The sequence below is a fragment of the Salmo salar genome, chromosome ssa01, assembly GCF_905237065.1.
Source record: "Salmo salar chromosome ssa01, Ssal_v3.1, whole genome shotgun sequence".
NCBI lineage: Eukaryota > Metazoa > Chordata > Actinopteri > Salmoniformes > Salmonidae > Salmo > Salmo salar.
Window position 1 is genome coordinate 83,518,628 of NC_059442.1, and position 18,020 is coordinate 83,536,647.

Consider the following 18,020-nt stretch of genomic DNA (forward strand, 5'->3'; position numbering starts at 1 on the left):
GATAGAAACAGATGAGACCCACGGAAATCATATTCCAAAAGAAGTCTGGGTAGTATTAATAGCAGTAGTCGTGAGTCCTACCTCCTTAGTGTGTGGTTGGTTCTGAAGGGTTGGGTATGGTCTCAGAACCTCAACTGCTATCAGATGAGCTACATTTCTTCTCCAAAGCATTCCCTTGTTGTCACTCAAGCATCCCAGAACCAGTAAGTGGAACAGGAACTCTTCTAGACCGGCATTAACCTGAAATTCAACAGAATCGGCTTCATTGATTCTCTGCAAAGTATTACCATGATTTTATGTGCACAAATAGTGACAGTTTGATGCATCCTTATACACGATCATTACATAGAAAAGAGACCTCTACCTGTAGACCTACCGCAGCAGTGTCAATGTGAAGCATCACAAGGTCCTGCTCTCTCAACAGTGCCAGTCTCTCTGACAGGGTCTGTATGAATGAGTCTAGATCAACCCGTGGCTCTATCAGTCTGATCCTAACATGCTGGGCCTTGGTTGAAGTCTGCGGGAACTTCTCAAACAGTCGGTCCACATAAAGGGATTTTCCTATTGCAAAAAATAACAGAACACTATATAGTATAAGGTAAACATTTTTATAAAACAAGTACATTCTTGTAACAGATATTACAATAATTTTCCTTACCAACTGCAGGGCGAGTGGACGAGACAACCCAAACGGACAGTTTGTCTGGATAGATGAGTGAGACAGAGCTGTGTTGGAACGGAACAGTAAAGTGGTGACGGAGATATCTTCTGGCATTCTCTGCCGTGATGCCCACTCCTGCCTGTACTTTGTGGTTGCTGAAGAAAGAGGGCACGTATCTGTGCTGGTGCATCACTGAGCTGGTCATCACCAGGCGGTAATGGGGGCCAGCACTTCTCTCCAGGTCCTCGAATAGCTCCCCAACGGCCACACTGACGTCGTACCCCAGCAGGCCTGGGTTGACCAGGGTGTAGATCTTCTGCTGGCTCCCTACGGCACCATCGCCCCGGCCCAGGGCTCGACTGAGGAAGATCTCCACCTGTTCCTCTGTGGTGTCCTCTCTGCAGACCAGAACTTCATCAGTGGACGGCAGAGGCTGCTCTGGGCTCTCCATGTAGAAGGACAGAGTGGTGCTCAGGACCTCTGTGGCTGGGCAGAGGACGAGGTTGGGCTTCCCTTCTTGGAGTGCAGGAGGCAGCTTCCTCTTGACATCCTGTTGGTTCATTTCTGAGAGGCAGGAGAGGAAGCGAGCCAGAGTAGCGATGTCTACATGCTGTATGAGGTACTTTGGCATGTCCTCTTTAAATCGCCTCCACAGGTCCTCCAGACCTTCCTCAGCCTCCTCCTCCATTGCATCACCCTGGGCCATAGATGAGAGTTCTTTTACCTCCTCATCTTCCTCAGTATCTGAGAACTCAATCATATCCCCCACTTCTTCAACATAGCTCTCGATATTTTCGTCATTGTACCCCCATCTTTTGTCAACGTTGTGTCCAATTGATCTAAAGGCCATAGAACGTCCAGAATCATCTTCATCATCCTCTTCCCACACTGCTGGATTGCCAGACAGTGTCCCTGACAACACCTCTGTTACCGTGGCGAAGGCCTCTCTGACATCATTCAGCGTGCACCCAGCCTTAATGGGAGACAGCAGGTGCCACACCTGTTGAGGAACACAGGCCTGCCTCTTACACACGCTGTAGATCCACCTGCACAGGTAAACCACCTGCTCAGATGTGTAGTGGTTCAGTGTGTGGAATTGGGAACGTTTCTCGCTGATGAAAGCACACCATTCTTTATGGCAGGTCTCCATGGAGCGACACAGGGACTGGAGCTGTTCTGTCACCTCCCCATTGTACACCATCTCTTTACACCGCAGGGAGGAGAACGTGACCTGGATGCATGGCTGCTTCTCCTGGCTACACTGTACCTGGGCTCGACACTCCCGGAAAAGCATGTTGCCAGTAGACTGCATTTGGAGGAGGATGCAGCCCAGTCTCTGAACTCCCTCAAACACCTAGCGACAGGGAGTTTAAATATTTCATTAACTTTTCAGACCAGAAAACAAATCTGTCATGTTGCTATTGTTATGTTCTTGTTGTGATACAGTAGGGCTGAATGGTAAAGGCATCATTGAAATCAACTGACCTGGGTGAACCTGTTGACATGCTCCTTGCCATGCTCTCCTTTGGATGACATGAGCATCAGCTTATTCTGCAGCTCCAGTAGCTCCTCCAGGTTATAGCTCTTCACCTCATGGTCCTTCCTCACTCTGACCACCAGGAGGCTCTGCAAACATCTCTACAAACATGAAGAAGAAGACGTGTATTTCATGGTTCCTTGTTGATTGATGTCAGATCTGTGCTCATTTGAGACATTCCACTCACCCTGTCTGTGTGTGTCTCAGACCAGCCCATGTGGTACACCCCCTGTGCATTAATCGCTGAGGCCAGGGAGAGAGAGGACTGCTCCACAGACCCATGGGTCTCCCTCAGTCCCTTCAGCCAGCCCAGCAAACGACTAGAGTCCCTCTAGAATACACATACCGGTATGTCAGTGTGAACATGGTATGGTTACTATACACACCCAAGGATTACAGAACAGTCACCTTAGGTCTCCCCAAAAACAGGACAAAGTACCTTTAATATTAAATTCAAAGAATGGAGAGAAAGTAATCACCAATTTGGCAGGGAGTCTCTTGTCTCTTTGTAGGGTGTCCCACACCTGTCTAGCAGAGATCATGAACTCCTCAAACCCAGCCCTGGGGGAGAGAGAGTAGAGCAAGGGACTGTAGCCCATCACCGCATCATGGAAACAGGCCACTCGGTCGATCTCTGTGTCATTCTCTCCAGCCGAGATGGAGGCCAGGTCCACAAACACTTTCACGTCACTCATATCTGTTCAATGAAAATAAACAGTAAAAGAAGAGACTTTCAACTTAGATTAAGTCCCCTTTGAATGCCAAGCTCAACCATAATTGCTGAATGGCCAACCATAATGGCTGAAATGGACAGTGGTGTTGGATCATGGTGCTGGACAGTGGTGTTGGACCGTGGTGTTGGACCGTGTTGTTGGACAACAGTGTTGGCCAGTGTCTTACTACGGAGTTGGTCCTGGACCCAGCGGACCAGAGTATGGCTGTCTAGGAACACCTCTAGACATGCAGTGTGCTGTGGGGTGACCATGGACAGCTGCTGCTTGGCACGGATGAGGTCATCACTGAGCGACCCCAGGACCATCCTCTTGAACGAGTCATCCTCCTGTATGTTACATGACACAATTAATTACAAAGTATAGAACTGTTATAGAATAGAGAAGGTAAAGTAGTATACACCTTCTGGCAGAAATTGCAATCATAAACATTAACAACACTATTTCATATTAACAACACCATTATGAAACCTCTATGATAAAGAGACTGCTTTATTACCAATTGGGTGAGACTGCGGATCTCACTGAAGTCTCCTCTAAGATCCATCCTCTCAGCGATCCTCAGGACTGCACTGGCCGAGGCTACTGCCTGATGGACCTGACGATACTCCTGGATCTGGCCCAGCCTGACCTCCACCCAGCCTTGTTCCAGTTCCTGGTACCCCTGCAGCCTCCCAGACATCAGCCCCAGCTCCCTCCTCATCTGAAACCCCTCTCCCTGGTCCCCTGATGCGTTCAGTGCCTGGTCGATCTCCTCAAAGGTGGCAAGCGACATAGCAATCCTAAGGCCTAGCTGACAGAAGCCACTCAACCGGGGTTTCCAGATTATGTCGCAGACCTGTGTTAGGGTCATTGGTACAGGGATAGGTCTAGTAAGGTCTTCATTGGCTACCTCTAAAGACCCGTCCACCCAGGAGCGAAGCAGCAGGTTACTGTCACCCAGCTCGTGCATCTCCCTGGCCATCTTCAGAACCCCTTGGTTAGCGCTATACCACAGAACCAGCCCTGGGGATGTCTGCTGCTCATCCCCCTTCTCCATACAGCAGGGCTGGACCACCACCAGCCTGTTCAGGCTCACTGCTTGGAGGTCAGCTCTGTGTTGGTCTTCCAGAGTGGAGATCTCTGGAGCTGGTGAAAAGAGATAAACATGTTGAATCATACTGTACTACATCCATAGCTGAGAGAATACCTTAGCCAACCATTCTCTCTCTGATTACTTTTTTCTTTTGAGATGACTTTGCATCTGTACAATATCTTATTACATTCTATTGCTGAGACATTGTTTCTCACCTGTGATGTTCTCTGAGACCTTGCCCATCATCTTGATGAGTGTGTCTACATGCTCGCGTTGCTGGTAGAAGGCCTGGAGGTCTTTCTCTCTTTGAGCCAGGATCACCTCAGCATCAGCAGGAACATTCTCCAGCTTAGCATTTATCTTATCTGTGGAAGACCAGACCAGCTGTCACGCACTGATCTGTTTCACCTGTCCTTGTGCTTGTCTTCACCCCCCTCCAGGTGTTGCCCATCTTCCCCATTATCCCCTAGGTACTTATACCTGTGTTTTATGTCTGTCTGTTCCAGTTCGTTTTGTTTGTTCACACCTACAAGCGTTTTCCCCTTGCTCCTGTCTTTGCTATAGTCCCTGTTTTCTAGTTTCCCGGTTTTGACCATTCCTGACCCTTACTGCCATCCTGTACCTTTGCCCCACTACTTTGGATTACCGACCTCTGCCTGACCATGAGCCCACCTGCTGTCCTGTACCTTACACCCTCTATGGATTATTGACCCCTGCCTGCCTTGACCTGTCGTTTGTCTGCCCCTGTTCAAGGAATAAACTTTCATTTTCTTCAACACTGTCTGCTCCTGGGTCATACCTTAAAATGTGATAGTACGAACTGGCCATGACTGACCCAGCAAACTTGGACCAGCTCCGCAACGCCATCTCCTCCCAAGGAGCTGCCATTTGTAGGCACGAGGAGTTGCTTCGCAGTCTGATGGAAGGGTTCCAGGCCGTGGCCGAACGTCACGACCTAGCATTGGACGCTTTGCGGGAGCAATTCCGTGGGTTGTCTACTAGGCAGCCTACCACGACAGTAACGGTAAGTGTTTCTCGCTCAGTATTCCCTCGTCATGGAGCTGCAGCCTTCCTCCTTCCCCTCTGACCGCTCTAAGATAGCGTACCTCATCACGCTGATGTCCGGGAGGACCCTCGCCTGGGCTACGGCCGTTTGGGAACAACAGTCAGCCATATCCTTCAGTCTGGAGGAATTTGTGGCGGAGGTGAAAAATGTTTGAGGCTCCGGTGTTCGGGAGAGATGCTGCCCGGATGCTTTGGCAGGACTCCCTCAGTCTGGCAGACTATGAGGTGGATTTCCGCACACCAGCAGCGGAGGGTGCCTGGAACCCGGAAGCGCTGTTCTACACATTCCTGCACGGATTATCGGAGGAAGTAAAGGAGGAAGTAAAGGACAGGGAACTAATGATGGATCTCGACTCACTCATCGCTTTAACCATCCGGATCGATGGTCAGCTACGAGAAGAGGTCTGATTGCGGTCCCAATTGCTCACTCAAGGACCCCACCTAGCATCTGATGAACTCCGGAAGTCCCCGGCGTCTAAGACCCCAAGAGGATCCGAGCTTACCCGAGTTCCTCCAAAAGCTTCCAAAGGCTGCCGATTCACCTTTTCCTGAGCCGATGCAGCCTTGGCAGGGTTAGGCTGTCTCCAGCCGAACGCGTACGCAGACTTGACACCCAGAGTTGTCTGTATTGCGGTACTGCCGGCCATTTTGTGTCTACCTGTCCCTTCAAGACATCTAGCTCATTTGTAGGAATGAGTACTCTGGTGAGTCTTAAAGATAATTTTATTTCTCCCTTTACTCGCCCCCCTCTCCATGCCACCCTGCTGTGGGGTGACCAGTCCAAGTCTCTCCAGATACTCATCGACTCGGGGGCCGATATGAGTCTTAAGGACGTTACCCTGGTGTCCGAGCTGGGCATCCCCACTCAACCCCTCTCCATTCCCATGGATGTTAGAGCGCTGGACGGGCTCTCTATAGGCCGGGTCACCCACCATACCACCCCCATCAACCTACGAGTGTCGGGGAACCACAGCGAGACGATCCAATTCCTGCTAATTGAGTCTTCGCAGATTCCCGTGGTATTGGGATTCTCTTGGCTCCAGCGACACAATCCTTCGATTGACTGGTCTACTGGTGCCACCGTGGGCTGGAGCCCATTCTGCCACACTCATTGCCTGAAGTCAGCTCTGCCTGCCCAAGGACATCTTCCTGGGGGCTTGGAAATTGCCCCAGAACACTCCCCCAGCCCCGCAGAGTACCAGGACCTCCGAGAGGGGTTCAGTAAGGCCCGGGCCACTTTGCTTCCGCAGCACCGACCGGTATCCAAGATGGTCAAGCCAGATGCGCTGGCATGCCGCTATAGCCCCGCGGCTACACCCCCGGAAGCCGAGACCTTTCCCCCCGCACCAAGATCATTAGCCCCTCTGCTGTTCGTCCTCTGTTGCCCCGTACCCTCCGTATACTTCCTACCTTTCCTGTGTCTAGAATTAAAACCATGTCTCACAGCCCTTTGTCTCCTGTTTCCCTTGCTCCTGTCTTTGCTATAGTCCCTGTTTTCTAGTTTCCCGGTTTTGACCATTCCTGACCCTGAGCCTGCCTGCCGTCCTGTACCTTTGCCCCACTACTCTGGATTACCGACCTCTGCCTGACCTGACCATGAGTCCGCCTGTTGTCCTGTACCTTACAGCCTCTATGGATTATTGACCCCTGCCTGCCTTGACATGTTGTTTGCCTTGTTTTTTCAACACTGTCTGCACCTGGGTCATACCTTAAAACATGATACCAGCAAAAGAACATGCCAGGTGGAACAAAGTGAAAAAACCTTAGCACCTGCAGAACTCAACTCAGAGATCATTCTGCGATGTTTGCACATAATTTTCATTCATGGAGAGATAGATTTTCTTTCTTCTATGGTTGGCTGTTAGGTAACATGCTGAGAACATTGAACTTTGGGAAATCCATTACCATCATCTAAGTCCATGTATTGAGAGATATGATGGCACTTACACTGGCGGTAGATCTGTTTGAACTGCTCTCTGTATTTCAGGGTGGTCTGAAGATGTCCCACAGGTACATGACCCAGACACAGAGCCTCTACCAGGGAGGCCAGGGCACTCCGACAGCCTCCAATCACCTCACCAGCCTCAGCATCCACCTGGTTCACTTTCCAGTCCCCTGGAAAAGAGTCAGGTATCTGTAAGTATAAACATCAGCTACCTGTATAAACATTTAAAGCAGGATCTCTAAAAATAAGGGTAAAACTTACTGTCATAAATAATCATGTCAAAAACACTAAGATATGTAAGCAATAAGCATATATAAACCATGGTGAGCTAGTAAGCTACAATACCTCTGGTACATATCAATAGATAAGATTACACTAGTGAACATATTGTAACTATGACTATTCAGACTGATTGATTGAGACAGGAGTTGTACCATGAGACAGGAGGTGGCTGAGGGAAGACTGGGGGTCCAGCAGGTGACCAACAGGGTCGTTCTCAAACCGGGCCGCTGACTCAACCACGATGGAAGACAGGACAGAGGGGGGGAGCAACTTAGCCAGGGGGGACAGCATTCGCATAAGGTCCCCCTCTTTCCCATCCTGAAAATTAGAAATAACTCATCAATAACAATCATGATCATGTTCACACTCATTCATTCACTCACTTACTCACTCGCTCACTCACTCAATTTCTCCCTCACTCACTTATTCGCTCACTCAATTTCTGGCTCACTCATTCACTCACTCACTAGTAATGATAATTCTGATAAGTCTTCCAGTCAGCTTTTGTTAAGATGGATGCCACTAACCTGACAGATGGTCTTGATGGCAGAGCGACACAGTTCCTGAAAGCAGGTCTTTATGGTGGCATGGCTCTTCCCAATAGCTTCCACTGATGTCTCAAGGCAGCACACCACCACCTTGTCCATATCACTGGCCTGTGGAGCAAAGAGAAAATGATTGACCTCAGGGGGATATAGGGCTGGGTTATTTATACTATGTGGGGGGGTATATATATTTGTAATTTTCTTTGTATTCTACCAAAAAAGGACATGTTTGACTTTCAGAATAATACATTGGTCAAGCTCAGGCGATTAAATCCGTTTTAGGTGCATAATCCCATAGTTATTGCATTATCCTAACAGGGTTGATAATAGGGTGGAAATTTGGAGTCTAAATAATCCATAGCTTTGTGGGTGATTGAGATTACGCTAGAATAATGGTAAATACATGAAGAGGGTTTTAACGTCTATATTAAATATATTTTAACATTTTAAAATGTGATACATTGTCTATATAATTTAGCCTAACAGGGTGGAAATGTATGAGTGAGACAAACAGACTAGCATCATGAAACATGGAAAAATAGATAAAACCGAGTGTTTATATTTACTTAGCTTTGCACCATTGTTTTCCCACCAAACAAATTATGACACTTCCTAAATGTGATGTCATTGTGGGAAGGGGCTGTTTTCTAAAGGAGAATTACTACAAACTAACTGGGTGGAAAGTGTTATCAGGGACACAGAAAATGTTAAATACAATAATAAACCTTTTTTTAACTAGGACTATTAAATAGCAGAGGTGGGACAAAGTCACAATTATTCAAGTCACAAGCAAGTCTCGAGTCTCAAGTCGAGTCCCAAGTAGATCGGGTCAAGACTCGAGTCAAGTCCAAGTCGTGCATTCTAAGAGCAAGTCAAGTCAAGTCGAGTCACAAGTTTTCAAGTCAAGTAAACATTTTGTTTTTAATGCAAGGACTTGTTCAACTACAAATCTTTGTCTATTTATTGAGGCTACCAGACAGCCCTTTTCATTATTTTGTCTACAACACATTTTGACTAGCCTATGTAATTGTAAAATATGAACCTTGTACCAGTCAGTAGGACATGAAATCAGCAGAAGGCAGGTTTACTTGCACAGAGTGTAGATTTATTTACGGGTCTTGGTGATCCAATGGTGAAAGAGCCAAATCATACAAAGTACATTGGGAAAGGGGGATACCTAGTCAGTTGTACAACTGAATGCATTCAACTGAAATGTGTCTTCCGCATTTAACCCAACCCCTCTGAATCAGAGAGGTGCAGGGGCTGCCATAATCGACATCCATGTCTTTGGCGCCCGGGGAACAGTGGGTTAACTGCCTTGCTCAGGGACAAAATTACAGATTTTTACCTTGTCAGCTCGGGGATTCAATCCAGCAACCTTTCTGTTACTGGCCCAACGCCCTAACCACTAGGCTACCTGCCGCCCGTTTTAGGTGCATAATCCCATAGTTATTGCATTATCCTAACAGGGTGGATAATAGGAATAATAGGGTGTACCAAATATACACAGGCAATAGCCCAAATGAAATAGTCTCTGTAGCAGGCTTAACTTGTCCTATCTGAATGGACACAGGTAGAGGGCAAGACTGTACAGCCTGGTTCCCCTTGAGAAACCAAATGGAATCTGTCTAACAAGAGCTCAAACAGGTGGGCCTAAATAATATAAGCACTTGGCCCCCAGGACCATACAATTACCCAATTTGGCAATTACAACCAATAAACTGGTTCTACAATGTAAAAAGCATTTTCCACATCCATTGTTACATTGGTACATTCGTCTTAATCAGACTTAATGATTATTAACGATATTTCAACACCATGCATACATGGAACAATCATTTTAGCTTATTCATATTTTGGAGTTGTTATGGTAAAGGACACCTGACCTTATATTTAAAGCCTTTTAGAATCTACATTTTACTTTAAATAAGAAGTGATATTTCCTGGGGACAGAAAAGGCACCGCATAGTAGGAAAGACACAGCCGGTTTACCTGACACAGATTGAGCCTAATCCTAGACTAAAAATAATGCTCAATAAAGAACATTGAATGTGCTCTTTAGTCCAGGACTATGCTTGATTTGTGTCCGAGTGAATCTGACCAATTGTGTCCAGCTAATCAAATCTCAAAACTCTCCTAGGTTTCCTGAATGTATGACCTGGTCTGTAGGCCTATACACTCACCCTAGAGATCCTCTTCCTCAGGTCTCTGTCCAGGCTGGACCTCCACTGGGCTGACACACTCTGCAGAGAGCATTCTACCCTCAGGAAGGCATCCCACATCTACCAACACAAGGTGAACATACACATACAAACAGGTTTATAATTAACAGAAAACTGTGTACGTCTGGGAACAAATATTGTCTGCTAAGGTCTTGTATGTCTGCTAGTTTGGCTACAGTACCTCTATTTCTTTGGGGTAGCTGAGGGATTTGGACTGAGGACCTTGTTTCAGGAGAGCATTCTGAAAAAGATTGTCTCTCCACTGGCTGAGATGTTGCAGCACGTCCCCAAGCTTGTCAGATAGCTGGAACTGCTTAGGTCTCCTCTCCTCAACATCCGGAGTCTGGGGAGGAACACACACACCATTAGGCGTACTATTGGAGCTCAAAGAACAACAGCGACGGCTTCCCGAGTGGAGCAGTGGTCTAAGGCGTCACTACAGACCCAGGTTCGATCCCGGGCTGTGTCGCAGCCGGCCGTGACCGAGAGACCCATGAGGCAGCGCACAATTGCCCCAGCCTCGTCTGGGTTAGGGGAGGGTTTGGATGTCCTTGCCGCATTGCGCTCTAGCGACTCCTGTGGCAGGCCGGGCGCATGCACGCTGACACGGTCGCTAATTGTACGGTGTTTCCTCCGACACATTGGTGCGGATGGCTTCCGGGTTAAGAAAGCAGTGTGTCAAGAAGCAGTGCGGCTTGGCAGGGTCGTGTTTCAGAGGACGCGTGGCTCTCGACCTTCGCGTCTCCTGGGTCCGTACGGTAGTTGCTGCGATGGGACAAGACTGTAAGTACCAATTGGATATCATGAAATTGAGGAGAAAAAGGGGGTATAAATAGAACAACAGCAAATTACCAGATCAACAACTACCTTGTTTGTAAGTGCAGCATCCAGAATTTCAGCCGCTTTCAGCACTAGTTGGAAGGATAGCACTGCTGCCTTGTAGAACGGGACAAGTCGCGCCATCCGGCAAGTGCTCTTCAGAACACTGATGCAACTCAAGAGGATGGAGTCCACATACCCAGAATCTGCTAGCCTATAAACAAAAGCCACACATACAATAGCAGAATAATATAACACTCAAAGGACTCACGCTCACAGATCTCAAATTCCAATACCTTTCCTTCTCCTCTTCAACTTTCTCCAGTACAAAGCACAGGATCTCTTGAGTAACCTGGAAGTTGAAATAATAATGTCACAAATGAATATTTAAAGATCCATCACAATAGCACTACTCTTTAACTGAGTAATCTTATCAGACATTAATCATCCATAACTTACCTCTACATTTTGTGTTTTGACATCAGTATTCTCCCCATACTGTTGAAGCCTGTACAGCAGGCTCTGGATCATGTGTTCTGGAGGTATGCTCTTCAGGGTGGAGAATTTCGGAAGGTCCTCAAAGGCCACCAGGGACAGCCAGCTGGTCCAAACCAGAGGCATCTCTTTAGCCACAGAAATGTGATTCTGGATCAAAGTGAGCATCATCCTGCAAAGAGGAAAGTGTCATCAATGTTATGCATGTTTGAGGTCAATGTACTGTAAAGTTTTTCTCCTGAGAAAAAGAAGAAATGTGAACTAACTGGAATAATAGTCTAATTGAACACATATATGCAGAGTTAGAAATATTAATATTTTTGGTTAAATTTCACTCCACAATGATACAATTATTCACAATACAGATTTTAAAAAGCACATTGTGGACGACTCAAATAGGGTTTTGAGACACTTTGAGGGACAATTGGACAAACCTTCTTTTGTCAGAAAAGCTTCTGATCCTCTCTCTGAAGTTGTTGAACTCAACATTTTCAAGCCCTGCCCAGTTCATCTCCTCTATAGTAGGACCAAGCCTGCCAGCGTCTGCTCCCGAATGTCTGAGCGTGTGCAGTAGAGGAATGAGCAGGGGAAGCTCTGAGACCAGCCTCTGTACGCAGTTGTTGATCATACCAATCACAAGGCTGTGGAGACAAAGAAAGACAGATGAACCGATTTCATCCGACATATAGACAGGGTTGCTGTAATCAAACAACACAATATAAACATAACATCTGAAACTCACTTTTGTGGAAAAGAGAAGACATTTCTAAATTCCTCTATGTTTCTGCTGTCAAGTGCAGTGTGTGAGGATACTAGGCAGCATAGTTCTGCCCAGCCCTTCACCCCAAGATCTATCTGACAAGCTTGGCAGACTCTGAACAAAGAGAAGCCAAACACTAGAGGGTTGTTGACAGTCTGGCTCTTCTGCGATGTTCCCTGGGACTCAGCATGCAACAGCTGCAGCAAATGCTCAGAAATCAACTCTGACACCTTTATTCCAAAAAAAAAGGAAAATAAAGAAAACGTTGAATGTGTGCTATTGGATCTAATGGTCATACTTTTTTCTTGAAATGCCATTACAATATCATTACACACTGTAAATGTCCAACTCACCTTAACCAAAGGGGGTTTGAAATGTCCTGGGTAGACCACCTGTTGAACAGCTGATGAGTAACTCCTCTGGAAATGATGCAAGAGCTGAGCAAACTGCACAGTGCTCTCCTGGTTGGGTGGATCCCATTTCTGTAAAATGTGGTCTAATAGTAGATGGGCAGAGGCTTGCCAGGCATCAGCCATACCCTTTATTTTTGATTGGAACACATCTATCCACCCTTGGACGGACCACCATGACTCCAGCCGATGAATATGACCCTCATAAAGGTGCAACTCTGGAAACAATGGAAAATAATCAGTATCATACTCAATGTAACATACAAGGTCATCGTTAACTTCTAAAAATAGATATAAAATGTTTTCCTCTTACGCTTTACTTGTGAATCATTTGGAATTTGAATATTCCTTGTGGCCATCTCCACAATCTCTTTCTGCCTTTGCTGCACCTGATATTGGTAAGTCAACATTTGTCCCCTGCGTATTGAGCTTTCCGGTACTGAGAGACTTGCTTCTATTAGATAGCCTTGCCGACATAGACCTCTAAAGAATAAATTAAAAACAAATTTACAAACAATGATAATTATCGCTGTGTGTGTATTGTGTGGTTTATGTAGCCGATAAACAGTAAAATATTCTCATCAATCCAACATCACCAGTAAGGAGAAAAGTATTCATACTCACACGAAATGAGTCATTTCAAGCGCATAAGTGACACCTTGGTGACATAACAACAGCATGTCATATTCTTGGTTGAATCTGAACTTTTTGTCCAGCACAGCATAGATATGAAAGGTGAACATAGGAATCCCAGGAGGAATCCTTACTGGGGACCGCTCTCTGATGAAGGAGAGAAAATAAAAGAAGACCGAAAATGTTGAGTGACTAGTTACAGTAATAAAGAAGTAATAACAGTATACTTGTTATGTGTCGCGTCATGTGTTATGTTACTCATTGTACTCAGGTAATAACAGCATGCCATAAGCTTATTGCCAGCTTACCGACATCCTCTACTCTTGGAATCCTTTTTGCATTGATTTGAAGTCTGAGGACTCAGCTCCTTCGAACTCTTCTGAGTCTTGATTTTATTTTCCGCTGCAGCTTCTGCATAAGACTTGGTAGTTAATTTGACTCCATTTTTTACCTGGCAGGCTGTGGGACTCCCTGAGCTTTCTCCTGAATGTTGTAGCCCTTTCTCTGATTCGGGCTTACTCTTTACCTCTTCGGTAGAGTTTGGATTCTCCCTCTTAGGTGGTTCTGATGCTGCTCCTTCACTGCCTGCTCCATCACTGTTCTGTGTTTGCTCATTCATTGGCTGAGTGGTGTCAGCATGTTCATCTGTCATTGGCTGAGTGGAATCAGAGGGTTCTGTCTGTGTCTGCTGTGTGTTCTGAACAACTATATGGGTCTGAGTCGCCCGGTTCTTGCCTTTAGGTTTATTTGTTTGAGTCTGGACCTGAACTCTCTTAGCATCCTTGACATGTGTTGGTTTTGTATCATTAGTCTGATGCATGGACTGGTCCTGTTGTTGACTGGTTTCAGCTTGGTGATCTTGGTCTTGGTCGTGTTCTTGTGTCTGTGTTTCCAAGGTTTGACACACCTGGTCGGTTTGGGTCTGCATCTCCCCTTTTTCCAGTGTACTCGGAGTCTGAGGATCCCTGTCAGCTTGATTTTTCATTCCTTTATTTTTTCTTCTGTTACCTCTCCTTGTCTTCTTCTTCATATCCTGATCTCTCCTGGGGGACTTTGCTTGGCCCTGTTGACAACAAAAAAAGTCAGCAATGAGCCATGACAATGATTAGGTATGTCAGTTTCTCTTTTAAATCAGGACAATATGTACTGTTTCCCAAATTGTTTCATTCATTTTATTGTTAATGACTGTACAATGAAAGACATAGGCGCACGGGGTCCCGTGTGGCAGAGCACAGCGCTTACAACCATTATTTTACCAGGTAAGTTGACTGAGAACACATTCTCATTTACAGCAACAACCTGGGGAATAGTTACAGGGAAGGGGATGAATGAGCCAATTGTAAGTTGGGGGTGATTAGGTGACCATGATGGTATGAAGGACAGCTTGGGAATTTAGCCAGGACACCGGGGTTAACACCCCTACTCTTACGATAAGTGCCATGGGATCTTTAATGACCTCAGAGAGTCAGGACATCCGTTTAACATCCCATCCGAAAGACAACACCCTACACTGGGCAATGTCGCCAACCACTGCCCTGGGACAATGTGATATTTTTTAGACCAGAGGAAAGAGTACCTCTTACTGGCCCTCCAACACCACTTCCAGCAGCATCTGGTCTCCCATCCAGGGACTGACAGGGACCAACCCTGCTTAGCTTCAGAAGCAAGCCAGCAGTGGGATGCAGGGTGGTATGCTGCTGGCTGTGGGTTTGATTCCCACGGGGGACCAGTACAGGAAAAAGTACAGAAATGTATCCACTTTTTCTTAAAATGTTTATCCTGTTTTAGCATATAAAAAATGCTTGGAAAGATCAGAGGTTGGACCTAAGCAAGTGTTTAAATACTTCCCTACACATATAGAATTTTTCATCTTCAAATAATATTTTTGCAGGAATCTCCTTGCGAATGATTTTGCCGAAGATTGTATCTCCGCCGGCCTGGATCAAAAGCTTTGATTTGGGAATTCTAAATTCCAACAGAACAAAGTGTATAAATCTGGATAAGAGCATCTGCTAAATGATGTAAATGTAAAAATGAAAGGTGGTTGGTGGTCATGTGTCACCTGCTGTCCCTCTGTCTTGGGTCTCTTAGTGACAGTGTCCTTCTCAGCAGTTACCTCCATGTTGTGCCGATGTGTCCCTGTTGGCACCCCAGGGCCACGGCACTGCTGGGACAAGGACCCATGGTCTCCTTGGGGACTGTCACCTGAACCAAGCTCCATCTGCAGAGCTGCTGGCCAGCCCACAAGGCCGGGATATATTGCTCTGTATGTTGTGTATCCTCTCTGGTAGGTTTGGACGTTAAAGACACTCTCTTAATCTCTCACTACAGATGGAGAATAATACAAATTAAATGTTCTAATGGAAGCAATATCTAACTACTTCAGAAAGAAACTTACTGTGTTTAGAGATTTTAGGGAACAGGCAAAACAGCAACAACTGCGCTGCCGTTGCTGCCCCGCCCCATATACAGCTGCAGTAAAATTACTTCCTCAATCAGTTTGTCAGAGTGAAGTTGCCAAATTTCTGTTTCCTCGATTTCTCTGTTTATGACTATTCATCTCCCAGTTATGAGTATGGGAGTTCTTTCCTAAGAAATTGCTTGGTTACTTATTTAAAATGTCATAAAAATATAGTATTTCCCTCTAAAGATTTACTAGTTACATGCGTATTTAACTTGTCTAACAATTGACCGTCTCTTTATATACAAAAACATTTTTTGAATATTTCTAATAAACGGTAACATCACAGCCTACAACTAGAAAAAGCTGTGAGAAAACAGGCGGCACTTCCTTACCTGACAAATGTGTTCTCTGTTATAATACTATTCAGACATCTGTCCGTTGCATCAATACAACCACTAAAGTAGGATACATTTGCCAATACCTTCTAACACTCACCAGCCAACATTCATAAACTCCACCCTTTACCTAACTCGAGGGATCGTCGCGAAACATCTTACATGTTTAACTGGACATGTGAACATAAAGTTATCTTCATTTAAAGCGGGTAGGTCAGTGTACGACAGTCCCTTATGTTTTGCCTTTCAGTTTCATTTCTTACCAACTGAGCCTGTGTTTTTTCCAAACTAGAAACCTAAACATATTCAGTCACGCCCACTATGATTTACACGCATTCATTAAAGCGCTTTTTCTGTAAATGTTTGTCATTATTTAACACTCATTCAACCGTAACTTCACCAGAAGACCTTTATTATGTCTGCAATAAGCAGCTGATCTAGGATATGCTTGGCACCCCTAATACATGTAGGCCTATGCCTATTTTCAGGTAAAATGCTGATTCCAGATCTGTGCCTAGGGGTAACTTCATCCTTTGAAGAATAGCTCAATAGGCTAATGATTTATATAATTTGCAGATTAAAAGTAATTATATCAATAATATCATTCATATGCAGATGTGAAACTGTGATGATAGGCCAATACAATAGTAGAATAAGACAATAATCTGATAAAAACAACACATGACATATGACTGTACTGTAAAATATCAAATGATCAATCAAGCCCTCACAGGAAACCCCATTGAAGCAAGGCACAAACTTGTAATATTGTCATTGGACACATTGTGGCGCCACCTATCGACAAAAAGGTTATCAGATTCATCCATAGGTTCACATTCTCACCAACATTTTGTGTAAAAATTAGAAATAGCTAAATAATATTTATAACTTGTCTCCCACAACTTGAGTCCATTGACGGAAAGGGGAAAGCATTACATTTTTACTGTATAGCCAGTTCATTGTTTTTAAAATTCTTTAGTGCTTAGAGAGAATGAGTGTCATTTTCACCACTGAGTTTAAGGTGGAGAGAGTATTTAAGTTTGTGGTCACAGTCCAATCCCTTAGACCTGGGCACCATCAGCAGGTATCTTGACTCTCCGGACCACCACCCGGTTCCTGCGTCCCTGTGATCTAGTACCAGTGCTGGTACCGGTTCCCTCTCCAGTTCCAGTCAGCATGGTGCTCTGGTTCTCCTCATCTGGTGTCAGTGGGCGGGTCTCTGCTCTTCTCTGGGAAGGGCTTCTTCCTGCCCTCGCGTCATCCACGAATGCCTCAACGCCCTCAAACTTGGTGGTCAGCTCCCCCAGGCGCTCCTTCAGGGCATTGAATTCCTTGTAGAGGTCTCCTAAGGCATCCGATAGAGGAGGGATCCTGCAGGAAGGGAGTGATTGGGTGAGGGGGAAAAAGTGTAATGAGGAGGCTGCGGGGAGTTCATTACGGTTCAAAAACAAGTTATGTTATAAAGTCGTATTGTGTCTGTTATAACAAAGGGATCTGACTGACAAACACTAAAGCTAAAAGGTACATTTCCAAAGTAATGGGCTTTGTAATAGTTACAGTGAAGTATGTTACCTTTATATTTATCAAATCATACAGTATGTTATTTTTCAGCTTACCAATGAACTTCTGATCTAAATACCTACTAAACGTATCTACAAAGGATTCTACCCACCTCCCGTAGTCAGGCAGCACAGTGCTGTGGTCTTCGAGGAGAAGGTCTTTCACTTGGGTCATGATGGCAAACTTCCAGTTGTCCAACACCAGGGTGAGGTTGGCACAGACTCTAGTGTTTACCTTCTCTGCTGCAATGGCATGAACAGGGAAGAGGGTAGTCATTTGGTTAATGTTTCTTGATAGTGTTTTGTACTTAGTTCTACTTGTAACAGTTCTTCAAAATCCCTGTGCTGATTTCTGGCTACCCTGTCCTTAACATGTCTAAAGAATACATTGGCAACAAAGGAATGCGATAATAAGAGAGAAAGCTAATTGTGACTGCTGAGGATGATTCACATCCTCAGAGGGGCCAACCAGAATGTGTAAT

General features: G+C 45.5%; 1 protein-coding gene across 1 annotated transcript in view; it reads right to left on the reverse strand.

The window, feature by feature from the left end:
- rnf213b (ring finger protein 213b) overlaps positions 1-16,245 on the reverse strand; it is an 83,991-nt gene extending 67,746 nt beyond the window's left edge. Inside the window, 25 exon segments of the mRNA XM_045723416.1 lie at positions 82-240; positions 377-561; positions 659-2,015; positions 2,147-2,299; positions 2,386-2,529; positions 2,678-2,895; positions 3,099-3,258; positions 3,429-4,057; positions 4,220-4,369; positions 7,017-7,184; positions 7,449-7,614; positions 7,824-7,952; positions 10,025-10,123; positions 10,245-10,406; positions 10,931-11,096; positions 11,179-11,234; positions 11,342-11,549; positions 11,812-12,018; positions 12,120-12,367; positions 12,491-12,765; positions 12,861-13,030; positions 13,172-13,327; positions 13,489-14,243; positions 15,243-15,505; positions 15,977-16,245. Coding sequence (XP_045579372.1) covers positions 82-240; positions 377-561; positions 659-2,015; positions 2,147-2,299; positions 2,386-2,529; positions 2,678-2,895; positions 3,099-3,258; positions 3,429-4,057; positions 4,220-4,369; positions 7,017-7,184; positions 7,449-7,614; positions 7,824-7,952; positions 10,025-10,123; positions 10,245-10,406; positions 10,931-11,096; positions 11,179-11,234; positions 11,342-11,549; positions 11,812-12,018; positions 12,120-12,367; positions 12,491-12,765; positions 12,861-13,030; positions 13,172-13,327; positions 13,489-14,243; positions 15,243-15,401 — 6,279 coding nt within the window. The 5' untranslated portion in view covers positions 15,402-15,505; positions 15,977-16,245.
- Between the last annotated feature and the right edge of the window lie 1,775 nt (positions 16,246-18,020).